The 18,283-nt window shown below is 35.0% G+C and overlaps 1 protein-coding gene across 4 annotated transcripts in view; it reads right to left on the bottom strand.

Annotated features, from left to right (window-relative positions):
- The window catches only part of ELP4 (elongator acetyltransferase complex subunit 4), a 121,642-nt gene that overhangs the window by 100,588 nt on the left and 2,771 nt on the right, over nucleotides 1-18,283 (bottom strand). For 3 of the 4 annotated variants that reach the window (XM_087877955.1, XM_034417196.3, XM_087877967.1), the window contains exons 2-3: nucleotides 14,292-14,327; nucleotides 5,552-5,673 (exon numbers count right to left, since the gene is read on the bottom strand). In XM_087877955.1, coding sequence (XP_087734081.1) covers nucleotides 5,552-5,673; nucleotides 14,292-14,327 — 158 coding nt within the window. The remainder of the gene's footprint in view (nucleotides 1-5,551; nucleotides 5,674-14,291; nucleotides 14,328-18,283) is intronic. The other variant, XM_087877959.1, reaches the window with a different exon arrangement.

The following is an 18,283-nucleotide window of genomic DNA, read 5'->3' as shown; positions in this document are numbered from 1 at the left end:
TGGGGGGCGGAGTGGGTTGCCAAAAATGTGTTAGCTATGCCCATAGAGCCATCAGAACTGCAGGAAGCTCATTTACTGATGAATCATTATTAAAAGCATAGCCTTCTATGAGCTGCTGCTCACTTCATCAGATACTGCAGCTCAGTAGTGGGTTGCAAAACCCGTCACTACCGGTTTGCTTGTGCGTGCTCGCGCTGCTTCTGCACAGAAGGTGGGCGGAGCCTCCCGCCGCTACATGTTTGCTGATCCGGATAGAACCGGTAGCAACCAACCACTGCTGCAGCTCATGAAACCTTATGCCTTTCAAAATGTATTAGTCATAAAAAGTACTATCAGACTCTTGATTTTTGGCTATCATATACTAAAATAGGCCTCTACTATAATGGTGAACCTTTATTTCGTTTATTTCTATATTGTCAATTCCAGAATAAAAATTGAAAAAAAGGGAAATTACTTTAACTAAGCACATAATAAAAAATACAAAAGTTCTTAAAATCAGTAAACACAATAGTTCTAACAGGGTTCATTAAAAAAACAACAGACAATCTGAGAATAGATTAGAGAATAGAATAGAGCTAGGGACCCAAATACAGGACCTCCCCCCCCAAACAAATGCAAAAAGAAACTACAAGTAAGAAAGCCCAATTTCTGACTAATACATGATGATCTGAACTAATTTCTCAGGTCAGAAACAAGGCCTCTGTGTTCTGGAATATTAGAGAAAGCGATCCTTCAAATGTGAGTCTTTTAAAGCTTTATATAACAGTGCCAGTACTTTTAAATTTAGCCCAATAGCTAAGAGAAAACTAATGTTGCTTAAAGGATTATTATGACACAACCTATTTAGAAGAACAAATTTAACACGGTAGCTGAATTCTGCAAGTGTAGCTTCTGGAATTCGTTTAAAGTAGTCTAACAGTTAACATTCTGAGCCCTGATCATGCTGTTCAGGGTGGCCCAGCCATTTTCTTGAAGTTCATCCTTTAAACTGAAAGTTTATGAAGTGTGGTGTTCTGAACAACATGGATTTGCTTTGTAGTGGCCATGTCTAAAACATTGCAAATTATCTCCCAAGCAGTTTGGAGGAACACAGTATTCTTGAATTCTGTGAGATATTCCACTCTTATAAATGGAAGTTTTACATGTCCTCAACGTATGATCATAAGGGATCCCAAAATTTCTGTAGTCAAGTGAGACATCTGTTAAGTGAGTTTTGCCCCATTTTACAACCTTTCTTGTCACAGTTGTTAAGTGAATCAATGCAGTTGATAAATTAATAACTTGGTTGTTAAGTGAATCCGGTTTCCCCATTGACTGTGCTTGTCATAAGATCACAAAAGGGGATCACGTGACCCAGGGTCAACTCAACAGTCATAAATATGAACCAATTGCCAAGCATCTCAATTATGATCACATGCTTATAGGGATATTGCAAAGGTCGTAACTGTGAAAAATGGCCGTAAGTCACTTTTTCCGGTGCTGTTGTAACTTTGAATGGTCACTAAATGAACTGTTGTAAATCAAGGACTACTTGTATTTCATCATAAGATTATGATAGCACCGATCCACTGATCTGCTTTCCTGTCCTCATGCAGGAAGTGCAGCAGATTAACCCTCGTTACAGACTCTCTTGAAAATGAAGCTGTGAGTTTACTGAGAGATGGAGTCAAAAACAGGTGTGGCCCTGTTCCTTTTGATGTAATGCTAGCTCAGCCAGCAAAGGCTATCTTTCTAATTCCTAAGCTTAAAAATCAACTAACGAGAACACTTTGTTTTCTCTAGATTCAGCTTTAGTTTTCTGGCCCTCATCCAGTTCAACACTACCTCCAGGCATCTGTCAAAAACTTGTACAATCTACCTTGATTCAGGTGGAAAGGAGAAAGAGAATGAGAGAGAGAGAGAGAGTTGGCATCTAGGTATTGAACTAACAATGTTGTTAAAAACAGCCATTCTCTAGATTTCTGGTAAAAAATCCATGAATGAATCATGATGTTTGCATATAAAAATCTAATTTTAAAGCTGCCTAATGCTTATTAAAATATTCAGAACAGAAAACAAACAATTAGAATTGCAGGACTAAATATTTTCACATCTGGAAAACATATGTTAGATACAAATATACTGAAATCTAATGGACATTTGGCGCAAAGGAAAAAAAGCATTCTGAATTAAAGATATGTTACTCTTTAATATTTTATCAGACTTTTAAAGAGTATGGTCTCAGTCAACCTCGTATATTTTTCCTTTAGTCACTAAAACCTCAGTATATAAAATATAGATGTGTGAAAAATCAGATACTATATTCCATTTTTATTTTAGTTTTCTATATTTCTAAATTAATGAAGGAAAATCTTAGAAACATCTTATAAATAGAATAAATATCATACTAGAGTAACAGTAAGAAAACTACAGAAAGCCTATGATTTTTAAAAATTAACATTAAAATACAAAAATATTACAACTTAAATTTAAAAACCCTGAAGACATCCAGTTCCATATCTGCAAAAGGTCTTTCCCAAAAGCACTTATATGGTGGATATGCTCGTAACACAAAATTTAATTCCAATTCAATCATTTGGAAAGCCCAGCTCATATCAAGGGTCCTGATGTAAGTGAGAGAAGACACCATTCCAAGGACAGTATGAAAATAATTGTACCAGTATCACCTTTGATCCTTTGCCTGCATACCTTTGCAGCTAGTCTTGTGAGCTGGTATACAACTGCAGACTTCAGACTGCTATCCTTTGGCCTCAAAGCTGTAACTGCCTGAATGCTGTGTGAGATATTCACCACTGTTCAGCATTCCTGAATCTTCTCTAACCAGTGTTTTGTATTCCTTCATCCAGTGTAGTTTACAGAAGTCTTTCTAAGAGTTCTTTTTGAATGCTATTTTTAAAAAAAATATATGTAATGAAAGGAACATGGTGGCTCTCATGGTTAGGGCACTGGGTTGGAGGTTAGAAGTCCACATTTGAGATCCGAGTGCTGCCATGGAGTGGGGCGAGTTCTCGTCCTTCGTTCCAGGTCCTGCGGGGAACATGAAAGGAACACCCAATTGGGCATTCCCACTTAATCCTGTCAACCTGAAAGCACCCTGGTGCTTGTGACACAAGTACAAAAAATATGTAATTCATTATATAAAGATTCACCTTATTCCTTTGCAATTTCTTATGTTCGATCATAACTATATGACTGAAAAAGACAGAAATGTTTTTTAAAAAATTAGTTAAAACTTTATGTATATATTTCCAAGGGATTTTTAACAGGAGTGTAGTTTTTCAACAATGTCCCATCTTAATGCTCACTTCCTACAGAAATTTTGACTAATTTTGAAACACATAAATGTTTTCAAAAGATGATGGGTAAATTACTGGGTGATCATATAACATACCATAAGCAGCTGATGGGACATTTCTATTTTCCACTTGCCTTTTAGTTACATCGTTTTAAGATAATTATGTATAAACAATCTTTTTTCTTTCTTTCTACAACAGGCAATATTTTTTTTGATTACAGAAAAACCATAAACTCCCATTTAAAGTTAAAAATAGCTACAGTACTATTCAATATGTGTATAAAAGTGATCAATATGCTAGGCAGCAAAGGAACTATTGAAAATTATGATGAAAGTCAATGACAGTGGAAATTTTAAAATCCACCCTCTTATATAGATTTTCAATTCTCAAAAATTCTCAGGAACCATAACTTACACCACAGCATTAAATTACAGCTGAAATGTACTGTTTTATCAGATATCTAACGTAGACTATTTCTTCTAAGATTTTTGTAGAGTATGTAAGTAGTTTTGAAGAAAAGCCAATTTTAGGGTACAGTAAAATTGTCTAGAAAATAGTCATAATATAGCAATTAACACACACATAAAAATGTTTTCATCTGTAAGAATAAAATATATAAGGAATAAAATGAATATGTAAGCAATAAAATTTATAAGCAATAAAAACAATGTATTACAAAATAAAAACCCCCTAGTTCTATCAATCAATCAGAATAGAGCTGGAAGGGTCTTGGAGGTTTTCTAGTCCTGCCCCTACTCAAGCAGTAGACACTATACCATTTCAGACAAGTGACTGTCTAATCTCTTCTTAAAAACCCCAAGTGATGAAGCACCAACAACTTTGGAAGGCTAGCTGTTTCACTGGTTAATTGTCCTCACTGTTGCAAGTTTCTCCTTAATTCCAGGTTGCTTCTCTCCTTGATTACCAGTAGTTTCCATCCATTTCTTGTCTTGTCCTCTGATACTTTGGAAAATAAATTGACCTTCCTTTTTGTGGCATCCTTTCAAATACTGGAATATGTTATCATGTCCCCCCTAGTCCTTCTTTTCTCTAGACTAGCCAAACCTAGATCTTTCAACCGTTCATCATGTTATAGTCTCCAGGCCTTTAATCATCTTAGTTGCTCTTCTTTGCACTTTTTAAAACTATAACTTAGGTTATTTGCCAGCCTGTTTTCTGGAGCTTGGGATGATATTCTCCAGCATTCTCTCCTCTAATTTTTTCCAACAGCAACTCACTTTTGGGATAGACTGGGCTAAAATAGTATAGCTGGCCTAAAGTTGTTCATTTTATGGCTTAAAGTAGACTTGAACCAGGATTTTTTCAGTCATAGTCCAATAACTTAGTCATCATACCATACTGGATCACCAACTTAATTAATTAGTTAATTCCAATTAAAGGACCTGTACTTCTATGATCTATGAACCCCCCTCCCCCACATACTGTACTAAATTATGAATGCATAATTTTGTGTAACATTTTAGTTTTGCAACTTGCTAATATGATTGCATGCACAAATTGATTGTGTTCAGTTGTAGAACATTTTCACAAATAACCTTTCTTCTCCACCAACTGTTCTATAAAAATTTTAATACAGTACATGGATGCAATCTTTTGTGGGGAAGGAAAGCATAAAACAATTGTGCAAACTTAGGCAATGCTCTCCAACCAGTGTTTTGCATCTCTGGAGCTCTCTCTAGCCACATCTGTTGTAAATATCATAATGAGGTGGGTAACACAAGGGGCTGTAGGGTAAACACCACACAAATTCAGTATAATTACCCCATCCCCAGCTCCCCGTTCCTTCTACTCTGCATTACTGCTATACTATTCTAGTCCTCAATTTACTTCTCTGCTAAGAGGGAAAATGTATATTTTTTCATATTTTCCTTTCCCCAACTCTCTTCTGTTATCCAATTTCAAACCACTAGGCTTAATTTCAACACTGAACAAATTAAAATCGGCAGAAGATGATGAGGACAATGCATGTTGAATAAAAAGGATTAGTCAATCATTTTTTATATCCAGTGTGACAAGCCAAAATCTTCAAGCTCACATGTGATTTTATGATTGCAGTTTCTTGAATGTAACATAATATTGACTTTTCCCTCTCTGAATCGTCTACATTAACTGATAAAAAATTAGCATATTCTAGAATATTAGTAGAGATGAAAATATTCGGGTTTATGATAAGAGAATTACTAGTTTTAATACAAACATTAAGAAACATTCATATGGAAGAAACTTTTCTTTACCTTTAGAATAATACCAGGCTCCTCTTTATCTGAAGCAATAAATAAATTATGCCCGCAAACTACTCCTTCTGCAAGGAAATTCTTGAACAACAGATTGGAGTAAACACCATATACATCTTCCTCTGCAGGAAAAATATACGTTATTAGAAAATAGACATATTACTAGGAAGGCAAACATGCTTGCTATTATTTATTTAGTGTATGGCATCTACAGAGCATCTACAGAGGTCGTGCAATCCCAATATACAACACAAAGAAAATAAATTATACATACAAACACAAATATAAGTTAAATAAATCATCAGCATATATATGGATGGATGGATGAAGAATGTAGACAATACAGTATATGAGATAACATATTAAATTAAGGTAAAACCATAATAAAATCACCATAATAGGGCACCCTAGAATTGCAATAAGATAGATGTTACAATTCAATATCTAAGAGAGCTGACCATCTAACTGCTTCTGGTTGGCTGCAGTGAGATCATCCCAGGTGCCTCGAATTACCAATATATGTGTTATTGTTTGTTCCGATGCAAGAGTCGTGTTACAGGCTCTTAGCCATTCCCCACTTAAAGACCTTTGTTTCGGGCATGGCCTATTCTGATTCTATTCAATTGGCTCTATATTTTTCAGGACAATGGTATTTCTGGAAGTGGTTGTGTTGGATCTGTGTGATCTGTTTGGTTATGATTATTAAAGATCAACCATTTTAATCACCATTCTTCAACTAGATCGTAGGACTACAATGTGTAGTCCCAAATTGATTTCCCAGACTTAAGCCTGGTGCAAGGTAGAGAGTCTAATATTTTATGTATTGGTAGATCTCTAGGAGTCAAAAATGGCCTGTTTATCTTATTCCACTCTTGAACTGTCTGTTGTTGTCGCAAATATGCTTGTTGATGTCCAATAAATGTAGACGGAAAAACATTGCAAAAATCTCATCTCATATCAATACTGCCTTCATTTTTAGCCACCAAAAGGCATGCATTGATATCTGAGGTAATATTCAAGATAACCATTAAATCAAATACCATTTTCATAAATTGAGTAAATACAGCTTTAGAGATATTCAATTTATAGTTTAATTAATCTCTTAAATGTCAAGATACTGTCCACCATCATCTGTACTTTAGAGAATACTTGAATTTATTAAAATATATAAAAAATAGCTTGTTTCTTATCATCTATAAGAAATATTAAAAAATTATTATCACTTCTTTAGATTGTTCAGATATTCTCCAAATATTTTCTTAATATTTAAATAAGGAATAAAAGTAAAGGAAACACTGTATTCTTCTATACTTTAAAGAAGCTTAAATAATTCATCTGTAAGTAACATTAAATATTAAAATCTGACAAAAGGGAAAGTGAAGCAACATATATTTTTGGTGCTTTGCTTGGAGTTCAGAGATGCAGCTGCAGGCAACTTTAGCCTACATCGAAAGTTAGAAAAAATGAGTTACGTGTCAGCTGACCTGAATACTACTACAGTAGAATGTGTCACCACAGTTAAAATTTAATATTATATATATATATATATACATATATATATATATATATATATATATATATATATATATATATATTGAAATGTTCTGAAAAGATTTTAGAATCTATTAATTCATCAGTTTTCAAATTAAGTCCACATTCCAAACATTTATTTATTTATTCTGTTTCTTACTATCTATGCATAACTAAGTATAACTCTAATTTTCATGGCAATCACAACTACCTTGGCTTTTGCTACATTCATAACCATGCTTTGTTGCATCATATAATTTACAATGTTGTTTACACATAAGCACAAATGTAGAATTGGATCATTTTCCTTAAATAAAATCAATGAACAACTATAACGTTGTGGCCTATTTGTGTAATTGGACTCTCTTTATCTAGTTTTAGCATTTCTATGGAGAATAAATCATGTTTTAGGTCATATTTATGCAGAAATATTGAAAATTCAAAAGGGCTCACAAACTTAACAGCGAGCACTGTAATTAACATCCACTGCATATCATTCTGTTCTCTCAGTAAAAAAATCCTTATATATACATATATACCGTTTCCCCGAAAATAAGACCTAGCTTGAATTTTACATGTGCACCCAATATAAGCCTTACCCCAAAATAAGTCCTAGTCAAGCCCCGCCTAGGTCTGGCTATATGAGGTGAGGCAAGGCACAGGTGTAAAAATCAAGCTATGGTGTGGGTGTGGGGAGAAGATGCCCCCTGCAGCCCACACCCGCTTACCTTGTCGTGCCGGTGGAGCCGCTCACAGCAGAACACCGTGAGGCTTCTTGCACCAATGGAGACGCTCACGGCTGGATGCTGCATGGTGTGTTGAGCCATCGCACGTGTGAGTAGTGGCACCAGTGAGACGAGATTCGTGGCATTCTGCCATGAGCGGCTCCACCGGAGCAACAAGCCTTGTGGTGTTCTGTCACAAGCTCTACCAGTTCCACAAGCCTCATGGCGTTTTGCGGCTTTCTGCTTTTTTGTGGCTTTCTGCTGCAAGCAGCTCCTCACGGCAAAACACTGCAAGGCTCATAGTGCCAGTGGAACTGCTCACGGCTCAATGCTGTGAAGCTTGTAGCGCAGACGGAGCTGCTCATGGCAGAAAGCCATTCATGGCAGAACTTTTTGCCCAGACAGATAAATGACAGAGATTCAAAGGTTTGTGTACTTGCAAAGGGGACTGTTTGAAATGGAGTCATTAGCTCCATTTCAAACCACCCCCTTTGCAAGCAGACAAAGCTTTGTCTCCCTCTCGGTGAAAAGTGTTTGGGCAGCTACCACCGGCCCCATCCTCTCCATCCCACTGTCTGCTTGCTCGCAGCCCCAATTGGGGCCATGTTCTTGGCACGCCCCAGCATCCACCCACCCTGCCAGGAGAGCGAAGAACCCCCACATGGTGCCGCGGCCGAGAAATGTCCCCACAGAAGCTGGGCCAGCAGGCAGGATGGGTAGGGGCCAGGCCGAGAGCTTGGCCCATTGCAGCTGTGGGCAAGCAGACACTGGGACGGAGAAGGCAGGGCCAGTGGTAGCTGCACTCTCAAACAATCGGCACCTGCGCTCACCATCTCCTGCACTTAAAAAAATTAAGACCTCCCCGAAAATAAGCCGGAGTGCTTATTTTCAAGCCCAAAAGAAAATAAGACTGGGTCTTATTTTCGGGGAAACATGGTATATATATGTATGTTTATATATATGTATATATAAGGATTTTTTATAAAATCCTTACACACACACACACACACACACCCCAATATACAGGTAGTCCTCGACTTAAAAGTAATTCACCTAGTGACCATTCAAAATTATGATCTGAAAAAGGGACTTATGACCAGGATCTGAAGTTCCGATGGTCAGCCCCACCATAGTAACACGATCATGCTTTGGGCATTTGGCAACATCATTGCAGTGTCCCTCATGTGATCATGTTTTACAATGATTTTTCTGAAAACTGAGAGTTATTTCTCATTCATGCTTTATTTTCAATATACACCTCTCTTTACACATTCAGTAATCAAATTTCAACTCATTTTATTATCATCTATTATTGATTCATGATTTTCTCTTCACAACTGATCTACACACTCTTTGACTTTCCTTTTAATTTTAACAAGAATTCTTAACAAGAATGCTGTTTGTTGTTTTTGCTATCTCTTTTAAATCTGAAATCATTCGAAGAGTTAGTCTTTCTGACCAAGGGTGTGAGGGTTACATTATTTTCTTTTTTATGTTTCCCTTCTTCCATTCCCTGTATGTCCTTTTTCTCTTTTTAGAGAGCTTTGTGCATTCAAACTGATCATTTTAGATGTCGCCAGTTCTTCCTTTTTGTGAGGAAAATTCTGTATCTTGCCTTCTGTATCTTGTTTCATGGGATTTTCAATTCTTCCTGGATATATTATTTATTGTTGAAAAAGACTCCTGAGAAAACTGTGGACACCCAAGACAATAAAGAAATGTATCATTGAACAAATCAACCCAGAATTCTCACTTGAGGTAGCAATGACCAGATTCAAATTATCTTATTTTGGACATATGGTGTAAAGACCTAGCTCTAAAGAGGTCTTCTCTAAAGATCCCAAAGGTGGCTCTACTATTAGGAGCGGTGGAAAAAAAGAAAAGAAGATGACCAGCAGCAAAGTGAATGGACTGAGTTACAGTGGCAACAAGTGCACTGTTGGAAGATTTGAAAGTTCAGGTTAGGTACAGACTGTCATTGAGAAAATCTATCAATGGGATAAAAGTTGACAATGACTTGATGGAATGTAATCAATCAATCAGTCAATCAACCAATTAACCAACACTGATGTTAAACTTTGTTATTTGTAATAATTGCTTTTCTTTTTCAGATACATTTCATAAAACCATCTCTACCTTGTTCTTATTAATTCAATATTCTAATACTGCTATATATTACTGCATATATCTCATTATAGAATCTAAAGAGGGTTTTTTAAATGAGTAATCATCATCAACATATAAATTTATTTTAACTTGTTGATTGGCAATTTAATTCCCCTATTGAGAAAACAACTGAAAGAAAACAAAAGGAACAGAGATGAGCTATGGAGTATTTTAATTGTCTATATTTTGCTAAAATTCTATTCTAACACTGGTTACTTTTTCTTTTAAGTAAGATAAAATAGTCACCATTAATGGAAAATACTAATTAGTTGTTTTTTACTTCCTAAATTAAAATGTTTACAACTTTGCAATAATGTAAGAATTATATTACTGGTATAATGCAAATCTATGATTTTTTTTTTAAATCTAGGAATTGAATATTAGAAATTAGTTTTATTTGTATTATTCACTTCTTGAAGCAAGGAATGAACTTGAATGAAACACCTCATAGTAGCAAACCTATAACTTATATCAATGTGTCAGGCATTGGGAAACAATAAGGGCAGTTTACATTGTAACATTGCCATGCTTATGTTGTCTTTTTGATATATTATAAGCTCAGTTTGCTATAAATGTGTAAGACTATGTAAGTAGTTCTTGGTTTATGACCATTTGTTCAGCAACTGTTCAAAATTACAATAGTGCTGAATGAATGATACCTATAATAGTTTCAACCACTGCAGCATTTCCATAGTCATGTGATCACAACTTTTTACTTCTTGCCACCTTCCCACAAGGAAAGATAACGGGGAAGCCATAAATAAGAAATCTCAATCATGTATGTCCTTGCTTAATGACAGCAATCAGGACTGCTGGAATTGCTGCCATTAAGTGATATGGCCAAGTGACATTTCACTTTATGACTATATTGCTTAGTAACAGAATTTCCATCACAACTGCCATTGTAACACAAGGACTACCTGTATTTATATGTAGATAACACACCAAATTTGTATTGGGGAAAGAGAATTATGTGCAGTATATCTACAAGTTCAATTTTATGTAGATAGACAGGTTATCCTACTGTTGGAATCTGTCATAATAAATCACTATTAAATCATCATCATTATTATTCATACTACTATAGAATAATACTGTGACCTACGGTGAACATTTTCTAAGTTGCAGAACTCACATAATTTGCCCTAGTTAATGAGAATGTTTTAATCATCTTCCCCATCTAAAATTGCATATGAAATATTTTATTAAGTGTCCATAAAAGTCGCAAAGCTCAAAGGAGGTTAATCTATGATATGTGTATTTTAATTAGCACATGCCAATACAGAGTTAACAAACATACACATTACATTACTTGGCAAATTGCCATCAGGAGAAAAGTAAAATTTAACAAGTTGTATTTTGTATAATTATATTTAGCAAATCACTGTTTTGTACTTTGCTAAAGATTATCTTTTAACTTTTAAAAAGGTGATAAAGTCAATTACACTGACAAGTGAAATAGGTTAAATTGCATACCTAAAACAAAAAAATGTAGCTAATTAAAATAGTTGAAATTGCTTCAAGGCTTAGACTGAACAAGAATAGTCTTGCTTTTCTCCCAAATTTGAGCTTTTTTTAACCTGACCTTAGCTACTAAGTGAAAGATAACCTTTATAAGATAACCTTTAAGAACTAGGTGCTTCCTAAGAACATGATGAAGAAAATATTTTAAATGACAGTTATAAAAGACTTGCAGTTTTGTTTTAGAAAATATTTCTAATTTTGACAAGCTGAAGTTAAGTATGTATACTGTCAATTTTTAGAAAACAAAATATTGTATCACTAATAATTTTGACAGGATTTTAGGAGTCAGCGTTTTTATTATATTTTGTATTTCATACACATCGGCAACACAATCTTAAAAGATTGAAGAAATTGTTAATTCCACATTAATGTTTTACTCATTTTTTTGCGTTTGTGGAAGCTATAAAGAACCTATATATAATTTTTTGCTCCAAACATACACCATTCGCATTTTTGATATGGAAATTCTCTATCTTCTTCCAATAGTCAAATATAACAGATTAAAATTTGCTAAAGTGACTACTGTTGTGTGTGCGTGTGGACAGAAGGAAAAAACCAGAAGGAATTCTGGAACTATCATTCTGCAGGTTCAGATCAAGGACTCTGCTTATCTTCCACAATGGTTTTCTTAAATTCAAGCATTATTAGGAATTTTCAGAGAGTCTAAAAATTTCCTTAGTAAAACTATTGCAACTTTAACAAAGACAAAATCCAAGAGATACACATTTCTTTCCTGCAAAAAACTGTCATCTAGTCTTAAATGCACATCAAAGAAAAGGAAGAAACTTTTAAATTCATCCAGTTTACCAAGACACAATAAAATATACATTTTAAAGAATTGTTTTAGCAGTTGTACAAATGCAGTAGTTGTTTCTAAACTATATTTATGATCAATCAGGTTTATACATCAATTTATGCTTAAGCAAACTACTATATATTTAGTATGGACACAATATAACAATAACAACAACAACAACAATAATGTTACACAACTGTCTTCTGGTCATCTAAGGAGATTTTCCTTTTCTCTTCCCCACATTCCTCCAAATGTGCCCTGGGGGTTCTCCTACATTTGATTGACAGACATACAGAGGGACTGTGAGGAACGAGGAGAAAATCCATTCTAACTAGTGTGTACAAAACATACTAAATATTTTAGGGTTTTTTTATTCAACCAAAACAGATTTCCAGACTTATTAAAAGTTACACTATTTTATTATTCTTCGATGGAAGAACATCTTCAATAATATAGATTTCCTGGCTAAAGAAAAAAAATTACTAATAGTTATATAAGTGTATTGCTAGAGGAGCAGCCCGATGGTAATACAGAAGGATTTCTGGTAACTTAATTTGAAACACTACACATTCCTTCCCGACACCCATTGTTAGGTAGCTTTTTCATATTATAATTCAGCATGGGCTTTTCTAATTTTAGGTATTATAAGGTATTATACAAAATGATAGTTCATCCATTTAGTGTTTTTACTTTTTTGCTTCTATATTAGACTTATTGTATCTACAGCACTCGATTCTGTCAAACTTCTTTGTTTTTATATTTTGCTAGAGGAAATTAAATAACGTTATTGTTTTTAATGATAAAACATCATGATTTTAACTGTATTTTTTCAGTTTTCTTTTTAATCCAGTATAATAAAACAGTTGCTAAAGGCAATCCTTTAAGAGCAAAAACTTATGTGAAAAACTTCTAATATTTTATTTCCCTGCTCTCTTTGCCATCCTCATTCTGTAAACTTGGCGTGCAGGCGAAAGTTATTCCTGCATACTAATCTTTTGTGCATACAGGTAGTCCTTGTTTAGTTACTGCCTCATGCAGTGACTATTCAGTTATCACAATGATGGAAAAAGTAATCTTGCAATCAAGTCTCTTGTTTGTAACCTTTGCATGTTTGTAAAGGAAAGGAAAGCTGAAGTAAGATCACAAGCACAGTTGCAGTTTCACTTAGCGACAGCTTTGCTAAATGGCTAAGTTAATGGACCTAATTGTGGTCACTAAATGAGGGCTACCTGTATTGTTAATGACTGCAAGAAAACATAGAGATCAGCTAAGTTAGGCTTTATTCAACATTACAAGAGGAGATTTACACCAATTCCTCTTCCTAAATGTAGTTCATGACACAAACATGTTCCAAAATCCCCAAATTTTCTAGAGCAGATGAGATCAAGGAATTAATACATTATTTTACCTGATGGAATAACATCTCCTAATGCCAAATATGTCAATTAAAGTTTTAATATTTTTAGAAGTTTAGAAATGATTGGATGTTTATATAATTTGGATAGAGTTTGAAGACTTGTTTCAAATAAAGCCTTAGAATACTTCTTTCCAAGATTTGTATTAAAACGGAAATACTTACACTAAAAAAACCACAAACCAATTTAGCAATTTGAATAAACTAGAAAAACACCTTCCACTTTCAACTTTAGTTATTATAACAATTAACAATGATCAAGGAATGGAAAACAACCATATAAAGGGAACTCTGTTAAAACTGTGTTTGGTGATAAGACATGAAAGAAAAAAGCAGGAAATCTGCAGTCAAATCTCTTCAACAGCATTACATTTCTACTGGGCTAATCCCCCACCCCCCACCCCCATGATATGAAAGCTAGATAAGAAAGGAATAAAGTTTTACACCATGACATACATACCATTTAAGTAGAACTTGTTAAAAGAATTAGTTATATAATTTCCAAAATATTTTAATGACAATTAAATAATTTCATGCATATACAATTGCTAGCATGTTATGGTATTGGAAAAATGACATACTAACCAACAAGAAGAAGGGTTCCAATTGCCAAACCTCCACCTGAGAACAAAATGAATTTAATAAATAATAGTTTCCAAGAATTAGTAGTATCAAAGAAGGGTGATATATGAAGATAACAGTGCAATGCGAAAAACATTTTAATTACCTGCATAATATTTTTTACAATTCATTCATACTATATATAATTACATATCATAGTCTACAATTATTTTAATGGTATAATGAAAAGATCTTGCAGAGCTCTATGAAACTTAACTTAGGTATTTTAATAGTATTACCACAGTCTAAATTCCTTTGTTTCAGTCAGAATATTATGCACATGTAAAATAATGCCTTTTGAGCAATCATTTGAATATAAGATACAGTTAAAAATTCTTCAATGATTTATCATGACCCAGCTAACTTGAAGTGTATTATTTGTTCCAAAGTACTTCCAAAAAATATTGCCAGGAAAGCTGCAGCTGTTCAGGCAGTCTCTGAGAATAAGACATAATTGAATGGAAGATGGAATAATCAAACTAAAAGTTATTTTAAATTTTGTTTTCATTCTGAAAAGATCACCTAGAAGGGCAAGGATACCTTTATTGTACCCATATTTTCTTCTCTCTACTAACCAAAATAAAAATATCAATATTGTGTATATTATAAATATACACAATAATATTGAGTAATATTATAAATATATAATATAATTGCATGTCTAAATGCATTTGTTTACTTACAAAATAATTCCCATTAGAATATTACAGAAACACAGATATGACTTAGAAAGGATTTTGATATCATGTAGTATTCCCTGCTCAATTCAGGTATCCACTTAATCATTTCAAACCAGTGGCTTCCATCTACTGTTGAGGCTCACAATGTTCTAGGTTAGCACCTATGCTGCTTAAGAAATCTTCCCATAAATAACTGGCTGAGCAACCACATGCAAAGTGTAGTCCTCAATGGAACTGCATCTACATGGAGGGAAGTATGCAGTGGGGCACTCAAAGGCTCTGTCTTAGGCTTGGTACTCTTCAACATCTTCATCAATTATTAGGATGAGGGGATAGATGGAGAACTTATCAAATTTGTAGACAATACCAAGCAAGCAGGAATAGCCAACACTACGGAAGATAGGCTTAAGATACAGAAGGATCTTGACAGACTTGAACATTGGGCGCTATCTAACAAAAGGAAATTCAATTGTGAAAAAAGTAAGGTTCTACATTTAGGCAAGAAAAACCAAATGCACAGACATAGTGCAGCTGGTGCCTGGCTCAACAATAGTAACTATGAAAGGGATCTTGGAGTTCTAGTGGACAATCACTTAAATATGAGCCAGCAGTATGCTGCAGCTGCCAAAAAAACCCAATTTAGTCCTAGGCTGCATTAAGAGAGGGATAGAATCAAGATCATGTGATGTGTCAGTACCACTTTATAATGCTTTGGTAAGACTACACTTGGCATACTTGCATCCAGTTTTAGTCGCCAAAACTTTTAGTGTTGGAACTTTCACAACTTCTGGAGATTAACAATGTAAAAAACATGTTGAGACTCTTGAAAGAGTACAGAGAAGAGCAACAAAGATATATTAGGGAACTAGAGGCTAAAACATATAAAGAACAGTTGCTGGAATTGGGTATGTCTAGTTTAATGAAAAGAAGGACTAGAGGTGGTGACATGATAGTAGTGTTCCAATATCTCAGGGGCTGCCATAAAGAAGAGGGAGTCAAGTTATTCTCCAAAGCAGCTGAAGGCAAGACAAGAAGCAATGGATGGAAACTGATCAAGGAGAGAAGCAACCTAGAACTAAGGAGAAATTTCCTGACAACTATAACAATTAATTAGTGGAACAACTTACCTCCAAAAGTTGTGAATGCTCCAACACTAAAAATTTTTAAATAGAGATTCGACAACTGTTTGTCTGAAATGATATAGGATTCCTGCCTGAGCAGGGGATTGGATTAGAAGACCTCCAAGGTCCTTTCCAACTCTTGTTATTCTGTAACTCTGCAGATAGTACAGTGGAATTATTATCTCTGATATACAACATACAAAGCTTCTGTTAATGCTTTTGTCTTTTTTTGTTATATTGCATTACTTATTCATATTCATCTGGGAATCCATAGGTGCTAGATTTTTCTTACAAACAGTGTGGTTAAGCAGAACCAGTATCTGCCTGATTTGATATGGCAGGACTGGCACATGCTTGAGTTTCTTTGATTAAACAATGCCACATATTGGGACCCTAGAAGTGCACCTTCTCTGTAGCAACATTTGTCCTATGAAATAAAGTTTCATCCAAAATTCGGATGGCTTCCAGCTTGCTGGTGTTTAAAAAGGCCTTGAAGACCTGACTCTCCACCCATATCTTGGCTAGGGTAAGTGAAGCCCCCCTCCCCCCTTTTTTCCTTCTTCATTCTGGTTTGGATTTTGTTATCCTTGTCATCTTTTACTCTTTTATTTTTATCTATTATTGTATTTTCTCTCATTTTTATGCTTTTACATGTGAACTCTCCTGAGACTTTGGGAGGCATATAAATTTAATAAGTTAACTCCCCAACCTGATACCAATGCATTTGTTTGTTCTTATTTAGATACAGTACCTATACTTATCATAGCTTAAATAATTCTACCACATTGGCCTAGCATTCAGGCCTGTTTATGAATTGATTTGGTTAACTTCCAAACCACAACCCTGTAAATAATTTATTTATTCAATTATTTATTTAATTTATATGCCGCCCCTCTCCGAAGACCCATAATAAATGAATATGTGTGCTAAACTAAACAATAACATTTCTGCAATTCTGAAAGATGGCTATGCCCACGTCTCATAACTCATTCTAGGTTTTGCTCCCTGCCTTGCCTATGCAAGCCCACAATGGGATTGCCCCAGTGGTGAAATGTAAAATTTGTTACTACTGGTTCTGTGGGGGTGGCTTGGTGGGGGGTAATGTGACTGAGTGGGCGTGGCCAACATTTTTTTTTTAAACTTTTAAAACCATTTTTTCTACAACCTCTTTGGCCGAAGAAGTTGTAAAAAAAATGCTTTTAAAAGCCTCTGACGATCCCAGCTGAGCCGTGTGTTCATCAGAGCCTCTTTTTTTTACTTTTAAAAGCATTTTTTCGGCTGAAGAGGTTATAGAAAAAATGCTTTTAAAAATAAATAAAAAAGCTTCTGATGATCGCGCGGCTCAGCTGGGCATGGGGGGGGCAGGGATTCTTGCTACCGGTTCTCCGAACCACCTGCCGTCATCGCTACCGGATCAGGCGATCCAGTCCGAACTGGAAGCATTTCACCCCTGGATTGCCCAAAGAAAGCAGGAGTAAATTCTGACAGTGTTCCGGTTTTATTTATGCAACACTTAACAGTTTTCTTAAACACTGTTATTTCATCCCACTTATGCTTGTGATCCCTTGAGGGGGTCATGGCCATCATTTCAAAACTCCCAATTTAAGATAGTTGTCAAACTCTTTAGGATCACATGGCTGGAAGGGATCTTGGAAGTCTTCTAGTCCAACCCCCTGTCCAAGGCTGGAGATCTTGTTGCATCCCTGACAAATGGCTATCCAATCTCTTCCTGAAGACTTCCAGCAATGGAGCACCCACAACTCCAGGAACAGCCAGAAACACTAATTGACACAATTATTGATATTGGGTTTCCATTCTTATTTTGTCTTATTCTGTACAGCAATAGCAATAACCAGATGCCATTTTCCTCCTTTTGAAAAGAATTTCCATGGAGATGGCTTGGGATGAAACTGAGAATCTATAAAACCATAGAGCTAATTCAAGGAGAGGACGGTGACATGTCAAAATTACTGCTGGCATTGATTTATTTCTTTCTGTTTTACAGAATCAGGATTGAAATTGGTGCATGTTTTGTTACTGTTGAATGTGTTATTTCTTATTGTTGGCTGTGCGCTAATATTTGATATCTTTAACTTGATATAATGTACAAATCTAATTACCATCACTTCTATCCCAGCTTCTGGTATAATTTATA

Source organism: Pantherophis guttatus, chromosome 1, assembly GCF_059756535.1.
Source record: "Pantherophis guttatus breed Tessera chromosome 1, ASM5975653v1, whole genome shotgun sequence".
Lineage (NCBI taxonomy): Eukaryota > Metazoa > Chordata > Lepidosauria > Squamata > Colubridae > Pantherophis > Pantherophis guttatus.
The sequence above is the reverse complement of the archived record's forward strand: the minus strand, read 5'-3'. Positions and strand labels throughout refer to the sequence as shown.